The 13,381-nt window shown below is 39.4% G+C and overlaps 1 protein-coding gene across 3 annotated transcripts in view; it reads right to left on the bottom strand.

The window, feature by feature from the left end:
- The window catches only part of kcnab1a (potassium voltage-gated channel subfamily A regulatory beta subunit 1a), a 102,653-nt gene that overhangs the window by 32,462 nt on the left and 56,810 nt on the right, over nt 1-13,381 (bottom strand). For all 3 annotated transcript variants that reach the window (XM_032545455.1, XM_032545454.1, XM_032545456.1), the window contains exon 2: nt 4,405-4,448. In XM_032545455.1, the coding sequence (XP_032401346.1) occupies nt 4,405-4,448 (44 nt within the window). The remainder of the gene's footprint in view (nt 1-4,404; nt 4,449-13,381) is intronic.

Raw genomic sequence — 13,381 nt, 5'->3', positions numbered from 1 at the left:
TTTGAACATCTCCCAGAGCATTAATTAACCTGAATATGAAATGAGGATGGCATGACTGCAGACGTACCAGACCATCCACCTAAACTGACAAACCAAATAATTTACGTTGGAGGTTGTGGCTGAAACCTGCCAAACACTGAAATGTGAACAACCTCAAGAGGTGTGAATGTTTTAGTACAGCACTATATTTTAACAGTAAACATTTCAACAGAAAGCAAATAGAGCATAAAACTGTGCTCTATCGTTTGCTTTAAAGATAAAGCAAAAATAACAACAAAAAACCCCCAAAAAGACAAACAATGAGCAAAAAGCGACTCTTAGATAATTATCAAGTGGTTTATGTGTTTAGGTTTGACACTACAAACCTGCGGTGATAATACTTCTGCCAGAACGTAGTTCAAAGAGAGCATGTGGTGCAGGAATAATACCATTCATCATCATGCTGATATTTGGACAATAAATATATTATGCCTTCAATGTGAATTTTCTACGTCAGAGTAAGTCAGTCCAGTCAAATCAAGTTGTAGAAATTTGAGCTGCAGAACCCCAAGTCACTCACTGCACTTTAACATTACTTTTCAGTCAGACGCCGCTCTCTCAGGGACAAAACAAAAAAATATTCAAATATTCAGGAACAAATTCAGTGACAAAACCAGCAACAGAAAAAGCTTTGGCCTTGGTGGCAAAGAAATAACATCTTGATCGCGAGAAACTCTGCACTCACGACACACAGTGTAGACAAATAATCCTCATCCATCTCAGCACGTCTCCTTCAAACACTATTTAGCATCATACTCTTTGCCCTGTAGCTTCATCTCCCCTGCCAGCATCATGTCTGGCCAGGCCACAGCATGTGCCAGCCTGCAGGCATCAGGTTGACCTTTTCTGCACTGAGCAGCACCAACCAGACCTCTGAGACTACCACAAACAGCCTGGGGTGCTGAGAGATGTTGTTAGAGCCCAACATTATACTCTCACAAAATAAACATGCTGAACAGAGTCTCTTTGGAGGCGACCTAATTGCCCTTTTCCAGCAGCACCTGTTCGATGCGGCTTGACTCGATGTTACTCAGTCATAAAGGTTTTCCACTAGCAACGGCTACGTGGTACCAGACGCTTTGTTAGAACCTACTTCGATGGGGTTCCAACTATGCTGAGGCGGGTTGAAGATGCAACATTGGAAGATCGCCTGTCCGTGATTTAATAGGAGGAAGGACCGTTTGTTTCCAACTATTTCCTGTACGTCTTCAGTGTTTCATCACTCTTTTTTCAAGTCAGAAAAAAAGCCGCAGACTGCTTAACGTAGCTCCCATGTCCTCATTGTTGTGGTGAATTTTTTTCACATATAGATCACATTTTTTACTTTTCGGGGCGGCTCACGATAAGGAATTGAGTTTAACAGCTCACTATTTTGAGTTTGGCTCAAATAATATCAGAACACATTTGGCAAAACTTATTTAATGTAGTTTTTTTTATTTAAATCCAGAATAAAACAAAATGCCCACTGCTTTTTTCACATTAAGCACAAGACAAACTAATATGCTGTTTGCTTTCATAGTTTAAAGATTTACAGTACTCTATGTTAAACTTATAAATCTGAGGATCCGTGGAATCATCTTGAGCTTCTGAGAAAACAGATGGCAGCTTGATAATAAGAGCATTGGTTTCTGCATATTTTGCAGCAGTTGTTTGGATTCCTTTACTGATAATTACTGACAACAACATTTTAGACAGGGATGAGGGAGTATTTAGAGAAAAAGGTTTTCCATTATTGAAACAAACAGTTGCATGGCAGCCACAAAGATAAGGCCATTAAGTGTAGGTCCAGTGAGTTTAATAAATGTTTCATGGTTACAATGGACTGAACATAGTGGCGATCCGTAGAACTCTGACTTAAAACAATCTTTTCTGTTTTACTGCTCATAAAATCACTAGATAAATGTTCTAGTTCCTGCATCAGTGATGCCAGCTGCATTTTATTTTTCCATCTCAGTTTCGGCATCATACCAGAGAAATATCTCGGTAAAAGAACAAAGATATTTGTTTTTTTTTTTCTGTAGCCACATTTCCCTCAGCTGTTGTTTTTTTAAATCTCTTCCTGGTAACAGAAATAGGAATGCTACTCAGGGGACTATCTGAGTGTGTGTTCGTTGTCTTCTTCCCACAGTAATGCTAAATATTGACGCTGAGCTGGGGAAAATTTTTAACAGAAACTGTAAAGAGGCAAATGCGTCACTGACGTTAACTTCAACCTGCAGAGCTTCCGATGCTCTCGCACAGACTTAGACCAAACAAACTGAATTTCAAGACATAAGAAGTCAATCACCTTGAATTTATGTTATCGCATGGTTGCTATAAAAGTGACTGATCAGTGAGTAACAAGACAGATAGATAGATAGCATTTATTGTCATTGAACAGAATTCAACGAAATTTCCATTGCAGCTCCCGTGCAAAAGGTCAAATATATACAGTATAAATAAGCAAACACACAATAATAATAATAACAATATATACAACTAAATTAACTAAAGGCACTCAACCACACCAAAGAAGTAGCAGCAGGTTCAATTATGGCAAAGTACAGATAATGTGACAGTGCAAAGTGCAGAACAATATGGCTGTGTGGGGGTGGGGGATATGTATGTGTGACTGCGAGGTTATGATATGTGTGGGAGGGGGGGGGCGGCAGGGAGTAATGGCTCTGACGGCTGTGGGGAAGAAACTGTTTCTCAGTCTATTTGTTGTAGTCCATATATTCCTGTACCGCTTGCCTGATGGCAGCGGCACAAACAGTCTGTGGCCCGGGTGGCTGGAATCCATCGCTATGGATCCAGCTCTCTTCTTGACCCGGTCTGTGTAAATGGAGTCCAGGTCTGGGAGGGGGCATCCCACAATGCCTTGTGCTGTTCTCACCACCCGTGTCAGTTGTTTCCTCTCCAGTGCTGTGCAGCTACCATACCACACAGTCATGTTGAGGCAGAGGATGCTCTCGATCATCGCCCTGTAAAAGTTCACGAGCAGCCGTGAGGAAAGTCCAGCCCGTCTCAGTTTCCTGAGGAAGAAGAGCCTTTGTTGTGCTTTCTTCACCAGGTGGGAGGTGTTTGTGTTCCAGGAGAGGTCAGAAGTGATGTGGAGGCCCAGGAACTTGATGTTGTCCACACGTTCCACCACTTCTCCATCTATGAGAAGGGGAGTGTGAGCCGTCCTCCTGGACCTTCTGTAATCCACAATGACCTCCTTGGTCTTCCCTGTGTTCAGCACCAAGTTGTTGGCTGAACACCACTGAGTGAGCTGCAGAATCTCCTCTCTGTAGTGGGTCTCGTTGTTGTCTGAAATGAGACCCACTACTGTTGTGTCGTCCGCGTACTTCACGACTGTGTTGGTGGGGTGGATGGCCACGCAGTCGTGTGTAAACAGGGTGAAGAGAGCTGGGCTGAGCACACAGCCCTGCGGCGTGCCTGTGTTGAGGACCAGTGGGGACGATGTTGAGCCACTTATTCTCACCACCTGAGGCCTGTTGGTGAGGAAGTCTCTGATCCAGTGGCACAGTGAAGCGGGCAGCCCCACCTCGAGTAGCTTCAGCACCAGCTTGTCTGGGATGACAGTATTAAATGCTGAGCTGAAGTCTACAAATAGCATCCTGACGTAGGTGTTGGGATGCTGCAGATGGGTCAGGGCTGTGTGCAGAGTGATGGAGACAGCATCCTCTGTTGACCGGTTCGCTCTGTAGGCGAACTGAAGGCTGTCCAGGTTTGCGGGGATGAAGTCTCTGATGTACCTCAGAAGAATCCTCTCAAAGCACTTCATGATCACCGGGGTCAGAGCGACAGGCTGGTAATCGTTCAGGCTGGTGATGGACCTCTTCTTCGGTACAGGGATGATGGTGGAAGACTTGAGGCACTCAGGAACCATGGCGAGCTGCAGGGACAGATTGAAAATGTCCAGAAACACTCCTGCCAGCTGGTCGGCGCAGGTTTTCAGCGTCTGGCCTGACACCTTGTCCGGTCCTGGAGCTTTGTGGGTGTTGATCCTCCTCAGGGTGGACGTCACCTGATGCTTCTGTAAGACGAGGGGCTGGTGCTGCTCTTCCAGTTGGGGTAGATGTGCGGCTTCTCTGCTGCCCGCCGTGTCAAAGCGGGCAAAGAAACTGTTTAAGGTGTCAGGCAGGGTGGGGTCGCGGCTGGTCAGCTGAGTGCTGTGTTTGTAGTCCGTCATGGTTCTTATGCCTCTCCACATGCTTCGGGGGTTGTTGTTGATGAAATGTTCCTCAATCTGCTGTTTGTACTGGAGCTTGGCCTGCTTAATACCTTTTTTCAGTTCCGACCGGGCCCTGCTATAAGCCAACCTGTCTCCAGACCTGTATGGTTGCAGGGTGTATAAAAACATATTCAGAGCAGACTCACCTAATCCCAAGCATGACACTCTGAGCCCAGACTTCCCAAGGTTCCTGTGTGAACAAACAAAAAAACATTGAATCAAGTTTTGCGTATCTACAAAAGTCAAATTGGTCTTATTTGTATTTGTTCATGTAGAAGGAATGCAAATGCAAATGATGTATGAATTTGTCATAAATTCTTAAAGAGATTTGTTATGACATCCAGTAATTGTTTTATTTCAATCAGAAAAGCAGTCAATCAATTTTATCTATAAAGCACCCTTCATGCTGGAGGCAGCTAGCTGGAAACACATATTAAAGGATATTTCTGAACTGGGTTTGAACCATCACAGTCTGCAGGTGCAAATACCAGAGTTGTGAAGTGAACTGAAACTGGTGGGATACTCCCTTTTCCTCCCCTCTTTGTAAGAAGGCTGGTGGATAGGCCTGTCACGATAGCAAATTTTGCTGAGCGATTAATTGTCTCAAAAAATTATTGCGATAAACGATAATATTGTCTGAAGACCTTTTTACACTGATTTAATGGAAATGACGTAATAATGCATGTGATTTCCTGCCAAAGATAGATACACTTTATTTTCAAAAGAACACTTAACACTGGAACTGATGAACAAAATAAACAAAACAACCAAAAACAAAATGGATTCTCAGTCTCCATTAACAAAAAATGTACTTGATAAAAACTAAACAACATAAAGCCAAAGTGGAAATAAATACTGCATTCAACCAAAAGAGTGCAGATTATGAAGTCTGTATATTATGTTGCCCTTCAGTAATAATTAGATTTAAATAGAGAAGATGGGCACATCGACTACCTGATGCAATAGTTCACACTACATGATTTTTTGCTCCTATTTTTCCCCTTATGACAATCTTAGACCTTTGATCTTTCTAAGATTGTGTGGTGTGTTACGGTAGATCGTCGCTGCCGCTCCGATCTAAATCAGGGGTTTTCCCCGACTGGGAGCTTTAACGCAGCCTGTTAAATGTGACAGGCAGCCAATCAGAAAGCGCGGATTCTCCTCTGTGTTTTCTGAGGGGAAATTACGTCGGGGAATCCCAAACAGCTGACACGGCGCAACCCGAAGTCCAGCCGACGTGGAAACAACATTAATGTTTATTCAACATGCAAAGAATATAGAAATGACAAGAGGAGGAGTTGGAGCGAAATTGCTACCGCAGTTGATAAACCCGGTAACTTTTCAGCTGTTCTTCGTTAACGTGACGTAAATAGTTTATAATGATTTTCATTCAGTCAGGACTTTACGCTGACACTAGTTACATGCATTGCAGGTAGATTGTAGTAAAGCATTGATTAATGTCTGGTTTTAAAATTAGTTCACTGGACTTGTAGCCATTATTTTGTGCCCATTGTTGGACACCACACGGCAGGATCGAACCCGATCGAACCGTTATACCTAGGATTTCTGTCGGCTAATGTGTGGTCTGTCAGGTTTTAAAAATGGGCCGACAATCGGCTGACAGCTCTAAGATCGTGTGGTGTGCGCTGGGCTTTACACTGAGGAAATGAGGAAGGGAGGAGTCAGTGGAGAGCACCGGAGTTGAGCCTTTTTTCATTCGGTGTCATCAACAGAAAGAGAAAAAGGCCGGAAGAGACGATAATGCCGATAATTGAAATGACGTCGATAGTTTTAATTTATCATACGATTAATCGATTTATCGTTTATCGCGACAGGCCTACTGGTGGATATTAAAAGCAATGTACCTTCATCTTTTCTTCACTTTCCTGAACTAGCCAGGGGAGTCATTGTTAATATTACTTCCTTGATTTATTAATAAAATAATAATCAAATTGCATCTTGATTCGCTCTTGATTGACTCAGTGTTTCACCTTAAGTGCGATTTATTTATTTCCTTAACACATTTCAAATCACAAAACTGACGCAATAGATGCTGATACGTAACAGAACAACCAGAAGGCTTCTTGTTTTCACGCGAGACAGGATATAGCATTTATTCTGACTACCATGACAACCATGAAACATCTATTTGGGTTTTAATTCGTTTTGACAAGAAGTTCACTGTCACTTTCTTGACCCTGTAAAATGAGACTGAGACACAGTCATTTTCAGGCATGTACCATCTCAAGCTGAGACAAGATAAGAAACTGGTCAGTAACACAACAGTGCCATCTCTAAATTGTTCTTTGTATAGTACTGGTGCATTAATTTGTAATATTACAGCTTTAGATGAGAGCATAATATGTGTTTCATGTTTTTTAAAGCTTTCCAAGCTAAGAGAAATATACAATAGCAGTTTCTGAGTGTTTTTTTTATAAATTAGAGTGACATTTTGTGTTATTTTGGAACATATTTACTCTTAAAAATTTTAAGTGCATTTAGTTTTCCTCTTTTGCTGCCAGCTCAGTCCTTTGGGAAATGTTCTTGGTACAGCACCATTCTCTGATGAGTTTTTTCCACCAGACTTTGTCCTTCTCATCTGTTCCCGCACTCTGCAGCTATCCAAGTCATCTGCAATCAAGCCTCTGGAACATTTATTGTCCCATCACATCAGCTTGCTCTAAACTCTGTCCACCGGGCAGATAGCATGCAAACACACACAATCAGGCAGGAATCCCTGTGAGAGGAGTGCTTCAACTTCCATTAATGGAGGACAGAGTAACACAATACTAAAAAACATGACCTCAGTCTGAACCCAACTTTAAATCTTATCAGTTACACCACCCAACACTCTTGATTTTATCAAAGCATTCCTCAAAAACCATCCATTCATTTTTATAACTACTCTGTCCTTCAGGATTAGGGATGGAGACTGCAGCTGAACAATAATAGCACTACAATCCAGATAATAAAAATATGCATCGCAAAAAAAAAAAATTATTTATTGAGGTAGGGTAATGATTAATATGCTAGATATAAATGCATCGACATTCACTTGAAAATATTCGGGTCATTGCCTACAGACCTGTGAAAAATCTGCCTAAATCCCACAGAAAGTCCTATCAGTCAAACAATGTGCATTGTGCTGTACATGTTGCTTTGTTAGGACTGAGCCTCACTCCTCATGTAGAAATCATTTCTAATGATAGAACACAGGGGCACACATGCACACCTGTAATGCAGACCTATATGACTCAAACAGGTGCAAAGCTGAAATCCCTGATCTAATTCATCAACCTGTAGGCAATACTCATGGGAGAAGAACAACTTTATTCACGTATTATTTTAGGACCGAACCTACATTTATTTTTAGAGCATTGTGTAAACTGTGAAGAAATATACAGCATAACTGTTCATACAAAAATACTCCTGAATTTAAAACACATGTTGACTAGTTAGAGCTCAACATAAACCTGTTCAGAGTTAAAGTATTTAATCTTTGAGTTTATTTAAAAATGTTACGAAAGCACTAGTTAGAAGTGTTAAGTCACATTTTCTCTATGCCAATAAGAAACTTTTTTTTAATCTAAAACTGCAGTTATGCGTGTGATTTTCCTTCACTTAACAATCATATGCAATTATCCAGTTTGCTGATTGAACAGTACTTTATCCACAGCTGCAAGGATTCTCAAATGTTTTTGCTCCAAAGTCAAATTACAAATTTAAGACTAAATTGTCCAGCTGTAGTGCTGGTGCAGCTTCTATGCTATAAAGGTCAGCTTAAAAGAAAAAACATCCTCACTTGACAGAAAACATTGCCAGAGCAATCTATACCCCTAAACAGGTATTAACATAAACTTTTTGTTTGGAGATGCGATTTTTTTTCTCCTGATTAGATCGAGCTGTTTTTAAGAACATAAAATATTTGAGGAAAAAAGGATAGAAATCTTCAAAGTAAGACAGTGAAATTCCAGCTGCTTTTAATCACTACTGCAATTTTTTACACAGCTATGGTGCTATGATTCAGCTGTATAAAATATCCAGGTGTTGGGAGAAGATGGAAGTGCTAAAACTTGACAAGGTAAGGATGGATGTCAGAACTGGAGCAGAAAACATGTCGACCTCAATACCAGAATGAAACTCCTATTTCATTCAAGCTGTCTTCATGGACTTTGCAACAAAATGTGAACGTTTGAAAGTATTCGTTTTTTGCTGAGGCTTAACAGCTTACAAGTGCCACAATACTAAAGAAGAGCGAACTTATTTTCAGCTGCATTTTGTGAGTATGTAGGAGGACAGAAGAGGGATGTTGAAGGGAGAAACCCAAATGTGATTGGTATCAAAGTGACATGTTTATGTTAGCTCATCTGTCAGTCAAACACAGCCTGAAAACTTGAGTTTCCAGACATTTGAAATCCCTGTTCACCAGTGGAACTGCTCCATATTCTGCTCTTTCTGGGGTTAGAACACCTTGGGTCATTGTCTGAGTGCTCCAGTCTAATGTGTGTGGACTTTTCTGTTTACACAAGCGCTTCACTTCCAAACAGTGTGATAGTTTTGAGTCACTGGTCGTGTCAAACCATCCTCTGCTCTCACGCAGACCATGATGCATTTCAGTTCTGTCTATGTTGTCAATCACTTGTTAACCTGATATTTGACTTGGGCAACTTAACTACTTATATAATGTCATATTAGCAAATAAGGCAGCAAACAAAGGCAAAAACAGCACAGTGACAATGTCATCTTCTCTTTTTATCTGCCAATAATGACAACTGAAACTGTATGGGTGAATACATAACACACAATCCACTTTTATTAGCATCTCTTACAAAGATTTGTAAAATGACTTTTAATAAATCGACCTTTTAGTCCTGAATCCTAATCTCGCAAATTGATGCCATTTGTGCCGGATAATTTAAGCAACTTCTTTTGGGAGTGCCAATTATTGTGCCACTAGCCATTCTGAGCTTTTTACATGAGCTTTAGTTCAACTTGCAAACCTTAGTTAATGCTAAGTTCATAACTTGTGACAAAGCTCTGCCACATGTTGTCACACACATTCAAAAGTAATATTGTGACTTAAAATTTACTTCAATGACTCCTTTTTAACCATTTACAAATTAACAGTGTGATTTACTTAAGTCTTTGTAAGTTATTGATCAGTGTTTTCCCATTAACTTCACAAGAAATACACCAACATCAATGTTGATTATTTCACAGTAAACAAAAAAGTTAATGCAAAGTCAAACTCAAGGCCCAATGCAGCAAATGAACAAATAATTATTCTCTCATCAGCTTGGTTATTCTGCTGGACTATGAAATATCTCATTCACCTCTCAGAAGAGTAGATTCTGTGGTAAACAAGGAGAGAAAGGCGAGAATAGCTGAATAAATAGAGAAGATAGATGAAAGAACAGAATAAAATGCTAACAATTGGAAGATAAAATACAAACAAAATTCTCCTAATTTTAAAAAGACTCAAATATTCAAACATGCTTAAAACCAGACATATTTAACTAGTCCATCACCACTAAACTCACTCACTGATACAACCAACCTCATACATCAAATATTAACTGAAACATGAAACCCCAATAGCTCCCTTTCCAGAAAGACCAACAATGAGACCATTCATCTCCTCTTAAACATGTCTTCATTTGCCTGATGATGGACAGTAATGACTTCCTCTAATACCCCCAGCACTGTGGCAATATCATCTTCTCTTTTTATCTACCAAATCACTTGTCCCAGTGCTCTCTCTCTCTCTCTCGCTTGCTCTTTCCTGCATCTCTGCAGTCGTCACCAGAGATGTGAAACTGATTCGCCGATTAGTTTCCCCTTGACAGTGCTTAAAAAAAAGAAGTAAACAAAGGCAATGCCTTCAGTTTGCATTTTAACCAGATTAGATTTTGGTAGACAGATGATGGAAGCCGACCCAGAAGCTCAGAGGGAAGGCTCCACATGTGGCAACTGGCTTCAATGTTAAGGGACGAGGCGACAGGCAGCATTTTAGTTTATAATTAATCTTGTCATGAGATTAAAATGTTTGTTGGATTCGGCATTTATCTATGTGAGCAGTCACTTAGTGTTTTTCAACTTTATTGGAAGCCAAAGACAGGCTGATGCCATGAGGCTTTTCAGAGCTCAGTGTCTCGAATTGAATATTTTGTCTTGCGTCCTCAGAGTATTTTGTAAAAGTATCCCTACTCTATAACTTTTTTCAAAAAAATTGTCACAATCAGGATTGTATTTTGTTGACATTTTAAGAGATTGACTAATATAAATCTGTGCATAATTGTAATGTGTAATTGAAATGTGTGCCTGCATTTGTATCCAAATTTTTAAAATCTAAGTACCTAAATGCCCCTAAATAAACTCCAATGAACAAAAAAGCAACCAAGAGGATTTTGGTAACGCTGACGTTCATCAGAGAACCACAGCTCAGGTGGGACGATTGTTTGACAGGATCACTTTGATTCACACATTACACAAATGTGGCCTTTATGGAAAAGTGTCAAGAAGCTGGATGACTGCCATTAGGACTCCTTTAAATCCAATTGAGAATCTGTGCTCAGAAAGAAAAACAATGGACACAGATGCTTTCCATACAACCTGACTGAGCTTTGGATATTTTGATTAAGGCTGGCCAAAACAGACCTCAAAGTACTTCCACATATAAAGACATAGTGTCCCGTTTGGTCCAATGTGAGGACCGAAATGCAGACACCCAGACGAGATCTGACGATGGTCGGTTTAATGAGGCGAGAGCAAATTACAAAGGACAAAACATAAAGTATATAACAGCAGAATCCAACAGTGGCTGACTGATAATGAGGAGCTTAAATACTGGTGAATTGATAACTGGATGAAGAACCGGAGGCTGATTAGTAACGGGCTGCAGCTGAGAGATGAGAAACGTAGAGAGAGAGAGAGAATGGCACAAGGGGGCGAAGGAGAACAGGGGAACTAGGAAAATGAAATTGAAGCAAATAACTAAATACAGGATCTAAAATAAGACTGAACAGAACAAGACTGAACAAACAAAAAAGGGGAGATTGGGAAGATATGCTAAGTGCAAGCCAAATCCAAAACTCAGGAACTGAACCACCTAAAAATAAACTGGAGGGGGAGAAATAACGAGAATAAGAAAATAACAAAAGCAGAAGTTTACAACAGGAAGAGATGAGACATATAGACCATAGAGGTAGTTATGTAGTAGTGAAAATGTACATTTTAAAATTTACTATGTACATTCCAATCTATTTCATGGTTCAGTTTTCACTTTTAAAACACCTTAAAATGCAGCAGAATTGGTAAGAGATCAACACAGTAAATAAATTATATTCCATTCACTGCAGTCTCTGTGATAAAGACATTTTTATTAGCGACAAATTATTGCAATGTAAATTGCTTCAATTATGAAGAAAAGAAAGCCATCTATGGATAATTATCATTCTCTGTGGACTAATTATTCAGGACTTTTTAATTGACTCAGTGAATATGAATGGCATAGCAATGACTGGTATAAAGCAGGAAAAGCAATAAAATATTTTGTAGAATCCAGTAATTTATTACAGCTGTGAGATCCAGTGTGCAGGTAATAAAACAGGAAACAAACATATCTTTCAAAGTCAGCATGTTATTTCTGTATATTTAGCCATGTGTAAAAATAAAGGAAAACTTAAAACCAAAAGATACAAATAAAATATTTAAAAAATTAGACATATGCTCATTTCATATTTCAGTGCACTTATCCTTCCAGTACTAAGCTGACAAATTAGAGACAAAGGAATCCCATTTTGTTTTCCTTTAACACACTTTGTCCCGCTGTGGTAAATTATGTTTATCATTTATGTGCTGATTATGGAAATGCTTTGTTCAAGCAGCAGTTAACAAATTTCAATGATTAGTCATTTCTAAAATATGCAAGATTATGGACATCAGTGTAAATCTGTCAAAAAAATACGATTCACTCTTCTAATGTCGCAAAGAGTTTCCTATTATTATTTTGCTGGTTGTGTGTCTCCTATTATGCTACACACTTAGTGATCACACAAACAGATTTCCTAGTTTTGTTTAAATGCACATTTCTAAAATTTACCAGAAAGAGATAAAAAATATATATAATCTAAAACGGTCTGTTAATTATTTTTTTGTGACCTCTGTACTCGGTGTGAGCACCTGCACTTTGTAAATTAAGAGAGTGTGTGAATAATTGTGTTTTTTTTTCTCTCTTTTGTATTAAAATGAGTATTGAATAATATAAAGACCTGAAACAGAGACTGACACTACTCAAGAAAAAAAATGTGAAAATTGTAGCCAAAACATGAGATTAAAGAACAAAACATACTATTCATGGAACAGTTACGACTGAATTAGATGTAACATTAATATACCTGGGCCACATTTCTATTGTTTTTTATTTTGAACAAATTTTGTTCAGAAAATTTCTTCAAACTGGTGCGTAGGAGACAAAGCTTTCAGATATGCGGCTTGACGTACCTTAAGGACAAAATTGCAAGATTTTATGCATTTCCCTGTATGTTGGGCATGCATGCGGTAATTCTTGTCTTTATATGTAAGCTGAGCTGTCTGTGAACTAAAGAGCAAATCCAGCAACAGTTTTCTATTTCATACCTATCAAAGTCTTAACATTTATTGAGTGGAAAGTAACGCCTACATTCAGTCAGAGCAATGTTCTAGAAATATAAAAGCCGTCACCCAGCAAGCCGAGCGGGATAATGGGACTGACAGGATAGCGCGATACGTCTTTTGTCCTTCACAGTTGCCGCTGAAACATAAACTGTGACAAGAGCAGTAATGGAAAGTCTGTGGAGACTCTGCGTACATGTCAACATGTGTGTCTGGAATTTGGTTTGGGACGTTCAAATATGCAATGCATTTTTTTATAATATTCCATCTTTGCAGGAAGGGGAATTATGAATGCTATGTGCAGAGGTAAAGTCATGCTGCACAACGTATTTGCTACCTTACAGAGTTCTTTCATTTTAGCATACTTAAATATTTCAGATCCTCAAAATAGCAGATAAAAAAATCTGTTTGTTAAGTAGAAAAGTTCTATCCATACCAACTTGGCCCTATGTGGAGATGTAATGATGAGAT

Source organism: Xiphophorus hellerii, chromosome 18 (assembly GCF_003331165.1).
Source record: "Xiphophorus hellerii strain 12219 chromosome 18, Xiphophorus_hellerii-4.1, whole genome shotgun sequence".
Classification (NCBI taxonomy): Eukaryota; Metazoa; Chordata; class Actinopteri; order Cyprinodontiformes; family Poeciliidae; genus Xiphophorus; species Xiphophorus hellerii.
Note: the sequence above shows the minus strand (reverse complement) of the source record. Positions and strands in the feature narration are given on the sequence as shown.